The 11,395-nt window shown below is 32.9% G+C and overlaps 1 protein-coding gene across 1 annotated transcript in view; it reads right to left on the bottom strand.

The window, feature by feature from the left end:
• Positions 1–2,736: 2,736 nt before the first annotated feature.
• LOC144444307 (putative sodium-dependent transporter HI_0736) overlaps positions 2,737–11,395 on the bottom strand; it is a 13,736-nt gene continuing 5,077 nt past the window's right edge. The window contains exons 5-12 of the mRNA XM_078133721.1: positions 10,543–10,744; positions 9,559–9,721; positions 8,969–9,097; positions 7,610–7,749; positions 5,904–5,995; positions 4,761–4,912; positions 3,780–3,900; positions 2,737–2,976 (exon numbers count right to left, since the gene is read on the bottom strand). Of these exons, the coding sequence (XP_077989847.1) occupies positions 2,815–2,976; positions 3,780–3,900; positions 4,761–4,912; positions 5,904–5,995; positions 7,610–7,749; positions 8,969–9,097; positions 9,559–9,721; positions 10,543–10,744 (1,161 nt within the window). The 3' untranslated portion in view covers positions 2,737–2,814. The remainder of the gene's footprint in view (positions 2,977–3,779; positions 3,901–4,760; positions 4,913–5,903; positions 5,996–7,609; positions 7,750–8,968; positions 9,098–9,558; positions 9,722–10,542; positions 10,745–11,395) is intronic.

Below are 11,395 nucleotides of genomic sequence, written 5' to 3'. Positions count from 1 at the left end.
TGCCATAAACTAAATAGAACACCATTTTATGGGAAATTGAGAGAGAGAAAAGTCACCTAAGCAAGATCACATGACACAACAAAGTTAATCTTAAAATCAGAAACAATTCTTGGCAAAATTAGCCCCATTTTGCTGATTATAAAAGACATTTGAGGCTTTTTGTATTATAATTCACACATGGGTTTTTACATGATTTGGTACAGTGTACGCTGATTTGTATGGCGGCCATATTGGATTCTGAACTCCCTATTTTTAGTTAGTTCTCTGACAACATTCAGAGAGAGAGGGAGTGCAACTGCTTGAAATTTCTCACGACTAACAACAATTCAAGAACAAGCAGTATCAGATATTTCCACCCTCATCATGACATCGACCTTCTCTCTGAGCGATAACAGATATTGGGTGGCATGACATGTCGTATCTTAGAGATTATAATTTATACCATTCTACAATTTTTAAATTATATTTGGAAATTTTTCATTTGAAATGATATTATTCCTATTTGAAAAGTTTTCCACATCCTTTTAGGAAATCTTTGAAACAATATTTGGTAGAGCAGACTAGACTACAATATAGCTGTAAACTTTTTTCCTGACTCCCTATTTACACTTCTCTCCTCTTCTTTTAGTTACCATGGTTTTCTATAATCATGGGTTAAATATGCTAATCATTATTATACAGAATTATCATACTATTATTATGATGATAAACAAATTAATTAGTTCAAACTGTCCCTTGAGACGCTACCTCCTGTAATAAGACCTGTAGCCACAGGTTCCAAGAGGCATTCCCGGATCTTAATATGTACATTTTTTCAAATTAAGATTTTAAAATCAAACAGGATTTATGAAAAGACCCCTTTCAAAAATATTACAAATAATTGTAAAATTGGACTAAAGTACTGTGAGAAGAAAAATATTGGAGTATAACAATTTTTACCGATGTCAGTAACATATCAAAGAAAAATCAGGGAAAGTTATGGCAATTTTTAACGTTTTGACTCATATTTCAAACACTGAACAATCAGTGATGTGACGCATTGTCGTGACAAAGACGCGAGATGTCTTGATGTAGAATGACCAGAGTACTTATTCCACGTTTTCTGTTCTTCTTGGCTCGTTCATGATATAATGTTGAACATAAAATTCACAAACATATTCTTTTTATATTTTTTGCATCAAGACATTTTGTAAAAACAGTAGACCCGTTATTTCTCTAAAAATAAAACAGAACAAGTTAATTTGTTGCCTACAGACTGTAAATCTATTTCAGTCATAGATATTGCAAACTGTGCATATCAAAATCTCCTGTGCATGATTATTATCTAATATTAGTCTGTCATCATACAAAGGCTTCATATAAAACAGCATTACAAATCACAAATTATGACTGTTTTATTTGATACATGATCATTTCTGTTGATTAAAGGAGAAATGAAGTTGCCATGGTGTTTCACTCAAGGGACATGGTGTTTTAATATAAAGATGGAAACATTTTGCATTGGATTCTAGACTAACAATAAATAGAGACACAACAGACATAGCAGAAGCCTTTATCCAATCACATTGAAAAAAAAATATAAGTATTGCTATTATTTTACAGTGCAGTAGAAACAGGCTTCTGCTGATAAAATTACACAAAGATTGGATGATTTTGATGGCTTCAATTGTTTAGTTTCCAACTCATAACCAATATGGTAACTTTTCTACTTCTACATCCCCACTGTGCACGGCACCTCTGTAATTGTTTATTTTCCATTTGAGGTTTTCCGAGTGTATGTAAAAACACCCTATTTCATAAAATGAAACACCAAGGCATCTTCATTTCTCCAGTAAATTTCTTCAAGGGAGTCAGTTTTGGTCTAGACAGTCTACTGTGTACATTAGGTATGTGTAGACATTCAACAAACATGTATGTGCATGTATACTACTTATTTGCATCATCCCAATCAGTCAGGTTTCCAGTGACCTCCCTGTGACCTCTTGAACATAATGTGTTATCGATCACACAATTTACATTATGCTCCATATCTGTATCATTCCTGTCAATCATGATTTAGTTATATATTAAATGAAGTCAGAATTTTTAATAAACACTTATGATACATAAATTTTTTGTGTTTGTGTTTTTAGTAAAACAGTAAATGGAACCAGTTTCACAATCTCATCAGTTAGAATACACATTTGTTGAGAAAAAACAATTAGTTTAAAAAAAATTGAGTTTTGTGTATCTCACCCCTAAAAATATAGCTGTAGTGACTGCAATACATGAAAGGTCAACCTAGAGATAACTGTCTTTTCATTTAAACATATACAAGTGTCATTTTTTGTCTATAAAAATGACAAGTATGCAGTGTATGTCAACCCATTTCTTTGGTCTGAGACCCCTTTTTTATGGGGACTGAAAGATCAGCCATTGTGGGCACTCTTCTCATCTCTTTTCACAAAGGGAAGGGATACTAAGGGATTCCTTCAGTGATGTATTTTAGTCTACTTTTCAATCTGTTCAAAAGTGAAAAATTTACAAGAAACTTATAAAGTCACTACAGCCATTTTTTAGTTAACTGTTTGCAACAATTAAAGCTACTTTCAAAACATACAGTGACATACTTGAACCCAATCTTTATAATATATAAAACTGATTTTTTTTTCAAACTTGATTACAAAAACAACCCAGTATAAATATCCTACAACTAAATATGAGATATGAGATTCCCTAGCATTTTTTAAGAAAATAACTTCTCAAAAATTTGCACAACTCCTAACTCTGTAAAAACTGAAAACATTACCATCACAACAATGTATTTACACTGCATTACAGAGAGCCAGTTTCTTTATCCGGAGATGTCTCCGTCAAAGGCGAGGTGTCTTCAGATTCTGGTATTTGTATTTCATTGTATCCCTGAGATCGCCTTGGTAACCATACACACACATAGACCAGATTAGATCCAACTAAAAAGGCTATGACGATACTCCACTGAAAGAGAGAAGGAAGCGAGAATTGTTCCCATGAAATTATACTATGTATTTTGGCTTTAGACTTTGTAGAAACAATTTTTGTGCCAGTGTAAATGGTCATCACACTGAAATCGCTATCAATAGCAAGTCCTGGGTCCAACTTTTTAAAGGAAAAGTCTAGTCAGGGCTATTTCTGCAATTAGTATGCTTGTATTGTTTACTGCTATCAACTTAAATAATGATTTGCGGTAATAAAATAGCTCTTCAGTAACTTTTTTAAGTTTGAAGTCTAGAAAAGAAACTCTACTGCCCTTGAAATGTGTTCAGCCTGCATATGGGGATTTTCTGCAAGGGTTTATGGGAAAACTCTTAGTGATGACATCACATACATTAATCTCTTCTGTTACACTCCCTGTGATTCTCAAAACAAAGAGATTGTCACGGGTGAATCTGATGTCATCACCAGAGGTTTTCCCATAAACCTTTGCAGGAAATGCTCAAAATGGCTGAACACATGTCAAGTGTATTAGAGCTTCATTACAAGATTTCAAAGTTAAAGGGAAACACCACTCCAGGAAATAGACTGAGGTATTTTCATAAACTTTGAGTTCTGGAGAGTCATTTCATGACATCACATCACATATTAAGTTTTATGATTGCTAATTATGAAACACAACATTGAAACTTGTTTCACATTCATTGTTTAGCAGTGGTCCACTGTTGCCTCATGGGACTTAAATAGCAGACATGCATATACATTAAATGAACAATGAATATTCATGAGTAAATTATGTACAGGTAATAAGCAATTAGTATTCATACCTGTAGAAACAAATTCATGATTGTGGTTCCTCCAGCGAGTTGGTACCAACCATCGGTGTATATAATTTCATCAATTAAGAACCACAACAGAATGGCTATTGCTTCTACTGGGGCAATGAACCTGAAATGAAAAATACAACAAACATGGTACTTAAGCTTTACAATATGTTTCTAGTAAAGGTTTGCTATATTTTACAATTAGCAAAACTTGATGAAATATAGCAAAAAATTCCTTCTTTAAAATTGAAAAAAAGGAATAGATGTCCCTTGTATAGTACATCACTTTTTGGTGCTATGGATGCGATACATACTATAGAAATGGTCCCTAAAAGTAATCATGTACCATAAAGAAGAGTCTAGTATATAGTATAGTATAGTGTGATGTGGTGTGGTAGGGTGGGGTGGGGTGGGGTGGGGTGTGGTGTGGTGTGGTGGGGTATGGTGTGATGTGATATCATATCATATCATATCATATATCGTATCATATCATACAGTACATTTTGTATACCGGGGTAGTGTATAGTGTATAGTGTACATTACTAATCAGAACTGTAACAGTACAGTACAGTACAGTACAGTACAGAACATAACAGAATACTATATTAGTCTAGTCTAGTAGAGAATAGTAATTTTGCAATGTATTATGCACAGCATAAAAGAGCGACATTTCCGGTTCCATATATATAGCGGTCACACAATGGAATTGCTTTCCAAATTTGCTGCAATTCTGTTGTGTGGCCGTCATGTGTACAGAACCGGAAACACCACCCTTCCATGCAGTAATGGTGACTTTAGATTAACAGCTCAGCAAAAAAAAAACACCAGTAACACATAAAGATATGGGAAAATAATGTCCCAGCCCAGTAGACTTAAAGTTACTTTTTTAAACTCATGCAACAACTGAATGAATTAAAAAAAAAAACAAAAAAAAACATGGATATCAATTAATATGTTTGAAGCAATATTTACACAATAACTTACTTAATGAACCATTCCCAGGCTTTGGGTAAGTACCAATCGTTAGTTCCATAGTCGTTGACTAACTCTGACCTGTACTTAGATGTACCATAACTTATCACTAAATACTGTAGAAGTAGACCCGATATTATTAACCCGTACGACCACACATAGTCCTACAAGATAAAAAAAAAATATACATTTTAACTTTATTTTTTTGTCATGAAAAGCATGAAATTTCCTAAATAAATGAAATAGAATAATTTAATTCTCGTTAACAAAAATAACATAAAAATCACATAGGTGCAACTTCAAAATAATCGTCACTGAACTCCTTGTCATTTGATATTTCACTTTTCATACATGTACAAAACAAGCATTTGAAAAATGTTAATACTCAGATTGCAAACCATTACCATGAGCTACATGTACTTGGGAATAAGTGTGATCATGAAAATCCCTGTACCTGGTTGTCAGTTTGTCATTCTACAAAGTTTCGTTTAATGTAATTTTATGTGGCTTTCATTTGTTTTCATTGATTTTGTATTGTAACTGTAGTTTTTTCTGGTTGTCTTTTTATAACTTTTATATGTTTGTTTTGGGGTCCAGATTTATATGTTTTCATCACCTGTCTGGACTGCCTGACTAAGGTCAAAGTTGCATAAATAAACAAAGTTAATTTCTTGGTTGACACCATGACTACCAGTACCACTATATGTATTACTACAGGTGACAGTGGGAATAAAGCCTGGAATAAAACACTAAGACTTCTCATGCATCTAATGGAATATGTATTGACGTTGATAAAACAATGCCTTGTAGTTGTATACTCACGTCATTACATAATTGTCAGATGACGTACTGACTGATCAACTCACTGACTCTGATTGACTAACTCACTGATTAACTGACTTACACACAGTAAGTTGGACGGATGGATGGATGGATGGATGGATGGACAGCCTCAGTGAGTGAGTGAGTGAGTGAGCGAGTGAGCGAGAGACTTACTGACTCACTGGTTGACAGGTTACTTGACTGACTGACTGACTGAATGGCTTATTGACTGACTTATTGACTGACTGAATTATTTATTAATTTACTGACTGACTGTTTTACTCAGTGACTGACTGACTGACTGACTGACTGACTAAATGAAATGATACTTACCATAATGACTAGAAAATCTACATTCATTGAGGAGCCAATATTGAGAAGAAATACTACCACAGAAGACAAGATCACACCAGGCTTTCTTGGAACTGAAAATAATATCACATCATTTGATTATTGACCTTAAAAAACACAATTGGCAATTTATGAGACAAATAACAATTTTGGCATAAATGAGGTATGACCTATGACAATATAGGTGTATAACCTTTGACCTCAGATACACCCCCCTTAGACCCGAGAGAGGCTTGATATTTTATCAAGAAAATAATTCTATGATTGTTAACTTTAGGTTAACGTTATATGTATATTTACAATGGAAAATTATTTTTGCTTGTGTCGGTAATTTATTTTCCACATTGTCGTAGACATGAATTATCTTCATGTTGCAAGTAAAATGTAAATTATATTAATTTACATAATATTATATGATGGTAAGGCCTAAATAAAAAAATTGTCAGGTTCCGAATGCGCTCAATTTTAGAATAGGTGGAGTAGGCAGATTTTTTATTCTGTTTTATTATACTTTTTTCATGTGCGAGTGTCTAGTTCAGGTAGTTATGTTTTCCGTTGTTTTCCAAATGGCCTCTGTGTTATTGGGGTTTCAGGGGTTATTGGGGTACATCAGATGTACAGCCATTACAGATTGGAAGAACAGTTTTATATAGTCTTTTAAAGTTTCCGCATCCACTATTTCTGGCAAGACTTCAAAATTTTTGCGATTTTATTATCTTTTTCTCAAATATGTAAGTCAGCAGTGAAAAAGTGGATGGGGGCGGGTAACTGGAACCAAACAACTTTTTTTTTGGCCTAATGACAGCTATAGTTGAATGATCAAGAGCCTATAAGCTCAAAGAGTCTAAGATGCAATTAGCTCTATCCAGTACAGTACAGGTACCACTTAATACATTGTACATGTACATACATGTCAAACCAAAACAGAGCTACCGGTATTAATAGTACACCATTATCATATATAGCATTTTATTGTGTCATCTAAAATGAGAATTTCAAAATGAACCAATTATTATCAGGAATGTGTCCTATTTATCAATTACATATATATCATATGAAAGTCACATACTTTGCATGTTTCTTGTAATAAATAAAATATTGTGATGGGTTGTTAGGTTTAGGCGCTGTGTACACAATGTCGTTTTCAAATGAAAATGCAATTATATTTGTTATGTTTGCACCTGCCATCTAGATCTACGCATGACAAAAACACACATGAAAATGCAACAATTTAAAATGTTGCAAAAGCGATTTTTTTTTTGAAAATGATCCATTTAAGTTGAAAATGGGGTCTATGCAAAAGGGTGAAAACAAAAAGATTAACAAATGTAACCTATGGAAAACAGGACAATTCGAAAACAAACATATTAGACCTCAGGAATGATCCCATTAATGATGTACTTGCGCTTAAACCATGTGTTATTATGTTTTATGCATGTACAACAGCACATCATTTGAATTGTTTTATCTTTGGTTTTACCATGTAGATGGTCCAAAAATGCTTGTCGGCCTATCATGTAAACGCATGAAAATGTATTAAAATAAAAACAATATTAGCGCCTCTATTTAAAACTGGCATCGGACAAACAGAGCCATATAATATTCAGATGTTATTCATATTACATCAGTAATGATACAAATTCTCTTGAGCAAAGAATAAGATTTATATGTGTATTAAAATTACTTACGTCCAAAATCTTCCAGAGTTTTTGTATAGAGTTCAAGATGTGCTATAAGTGAACTGATACCAGCAAATGCAGTGGCTAAGAAGAATCCCATGGCTAAATATTTGCCAGTCGTACCAATGGTAGAATATAACATTGGTATCCTAAACAGAGATAATCAAAACTTGTGTAATCTCTAACCAAAGAAAATTTTATCTCCTTTCTCAACAATTCACATTTAAGCCTTTGCGTTTGGAAACTAGAGAGAATTTTCTCCATGTATAAATTCCCACGACATCTGTAATTTGATTTTTTTTTTAAATTTCTTATTTATTTTACATGTTAGCTCACTGTTGACCAATTCTGTTTTGCATAAATAGGCATACTTTGAATAATGAGTTGTGGCCTTTATAACTATAGTAATATCAATTAATAAATTGTAAGTGAACTGATGCCTGTAAATGTATTGGGTAGTTATTTACCGATTGCATCTCAAAAGTAGATTTTGACAAATCATAAAAAATAATAATAAAATTATGATATAATGATTTATCATTGACAGGGTTAGTGTCATATGGGTCTAACTATAAAAATGCTATTTTGAGGCTCAAGAGCCAAAACATGTTTTCAGTATCAGGCCCTTATGATTCTAATCTTAAAGTCAAATTCAAATCACATGTTGTTCCCACATTATCTGTCTTCAAGCTTCACCTAGGACAGGTTTTGTTGAAATAAGAGAAGAAGCATCAATATATGAAAAATGTCACCAGAGCTTTTGAGAAATATATCATTTTTAGAAAAGTAAAACAAAAATAAGCAATTTTTTTCCACCAGGCCCTTTTAACTCTGAGCCAACTTTAATTCACATTTTTACCAACTTATCTTTCAGAATAAAAGCTGGCATTTTCTGAGATCAGAATTCATGCATGAACAAAATTAGAATTCATGATAATTTAAAAATGACAAAAAATGGAGTTATATGCCCTTTTGGTACAAAATCTGCCCCAGTACACAAATGATCAACATCTTTGAGATGAATTTAATATTCAACACTGTATTGACACAAACATGAACTCATAACAACAGTATGTGATAGATGAATAGTCAATTTACAATACTGGAACAACAGCTGCTCTTGAACATTGCACAGCAATCTACTGAAGAATTAAAACATTCAAGATCAAACTCACTGAACATTATGATTAGGTTCATTAACATTTTCTATGTGTTGCTTACTAATTACTATGGTGATATTAATCTTTAACGATCATACATTGATGTAATATGATATAATATGGCGACAGTTGCTGTAATTTTTTAATTTCATAAAAAATAACCCAGCTGGTTCTTATGTCTATCAACAATGCTTGACAATGTACGTACCATATGAATGTCAATCCTGTGTTGCCAGGTCCATTGGATTTCAGTATTTTAACAATTTCTGTAATATTCTTATCATCAGCTACTTCAATAGCAAAGACAGAGGCAAATGTTGTCATACCATTTAGCAAACTGAAAATAAAGTTTTTTGTATGAATATTGTTATTCTAAGAATACAACATTAAAATATAATTAAAATTATTGGGATGGAGGGGGTGGAGGTTGTTTGCTAAGAAAAAACATACTATAAATACACCTTCTGATCTATTTTGTGTTTATATTTTCTTGCACTTTGTTTTGATATGTTGCTGATAAAAATACAACATTTCAAAAACCGTGGATAACAATTATTGTTTTGTAGTATTTTCACTTGTAAAAATGTAAGTTTTGAAAAAGATAACCAAAACTTGGAGATTTTACGATGTAAAATATATCACATATGCTACAAAAATAAAAATGCAAAATAGATCAGGTGTTTAATATAATATTGAATAAATTCATACATGAATACATCAAACTATACTATACATTATCAAAAAAAAAAAACGATACTATTTCATCAAAGAATGAAAAACTCTGCATTTGAGACTTACCTGACAAAGTTATTTATACATGGTATACCAAGTGATAATATGACGACACCGTTATCTGGCGTCATGTGATTAGCGTATGATAAGAATTCACCATGTCCAACTCCAGTGTCCCATGCGTTCTGACTAATGGCATCCATCCATGTAACAGGATCCTTCAATAATTCTGAGTGAAAACAAACAGAGGACAATGATAACAGCTTTAAAAATTTTGCTATTTTTCATTCACTGAAAAACACGCCAACATTTCAAACCCATCTAATTACACTTCATCATCTAGTATTCAAATAAATTCAGAGAATAGATCTTATACCAAGTACACATTTCTTAGTCTTCTTCATCTGTCATTGTACATGATTCAATAACGTAGACTTGTCCAATGACTGCAAGGCTATGAACCATGTACAATAACAGCAGAATAAGGCCATGAAATAATCAAGGTGAAATATACTAGGTAAATTATCAATGCTCTCAGTTCAGTACTTCCTTTAAGTGACAGTCTGTTTAAAGGGACTAAGAAGGGGTGTTTTGGGTGCCATTAGCATTAAAGACCCTGTATTCTTTCCATATAAAGTGATCTCAAGATATGGGATGATGGATGGTTTGGGAGCTTTTTGGCAAATGTGGTCTTCTTGGGGGTCACTTTGGCTTCAGTCATTGGAGCTGAAGGGGGGGGGGGGAGGGGGGTGTTCCAATTTGAGAAAACCCATGTCCAACTCCAGAACACCAGCCCCAGAGTCACTTTAAAGTGAATGCCCCCTAATATGACTCCAGAGCAAAGATACAATGTTTTGTGGTTGTACCTGTACATTTTTGGAGTCTTCAGTATTTACACTATACTCATTACAGCAGTAGCGTGATTATATCCACATCACCAAGGTATCACTATCATCCACTTAATATGTAATCTACCACAAACAACAATAGTACTTTTCATGTGTGTCTATCTTAGTTTGTAGATAGTATGGTTGCCATAGTAATACTTACTCCAGTCTGGTGAAAATAAGAACTTCAAACCGAGGCAGGCATATGGTAACGTCATTGACCAGATAAAATTGAACAATAACAGTAGTAGAAATATAGGCACCAGAATGGAGTTGGCAATTTCTATACTTCTCACCGACCATAGTACAGATACACTGGCTATCAAGTCAGCTAGAAATGTTGTAAATAGAGGCCAATTGCCTTCCTGTAATTGAAACAAAAAGAAGGAAGCCATCATCAAACAATTAAGTCAGGTCAAATGATTTCTTTATCAAATACTGGTCTGCCTCGATATGCTAAAAAGAAGGTTGTTTCATTTCTTTTTGAAATATCTCTGTTATTGATTGATTGATATGTGAATTAATCATTCACTATATAAATCATTCAATAGTCCAATAAATCAATCAATCAATTAACCAATCAATCAATAGTCCAAAAAATCAATCAATCAATCACTTAACCAATCAATCTGATTATAGGATGAGTCCCCTAAAGGATGTATCTGAGTGGAAACTATGGTTTATTGCTGAACTCTGCGAACTTCAATCAAACAAATTGTTCAACATTGCCTTTTGTCATTTTTAAGTCATTCAGACTGTTTAAGTACAATAATGAAATGAAATTATCACCAACAAGTATATGAACACTTATGTATGCCTTTTTAAAACTTTTTTTTTTATTATTTCTAATTGTCCAACTGACCCAAACCCATAGTTTTTAAGACATTTCAATGAGAAACATAGAGTTATGTACACATACCCTCATACATATATAATATGTTTTAGTCTAAGAGTATATGTATACATATTAATGGTTACCATTTTTATGGAAGCTTATACATGTATTACCATAAAAC

This window comes from Glandiceps talaboti, chromosome 13 (assembly GCF_964340395.1).
Source record: "Glandiceps talaboti chromosome 13, keGlaTala1.1, whole genome shotgun sequence".
Lineage (NCBI taxonomy): Eukaryota > Metazoa > Hemichordata > Enteropneusta > Spengelidae > Glandiceps > Glandiceps talaboti.
The sequence above is the reverse complement of the archived record's forward strand: the minus strand, read 5'-3'. Positions and strand labels throughout refer to the sequence as shown.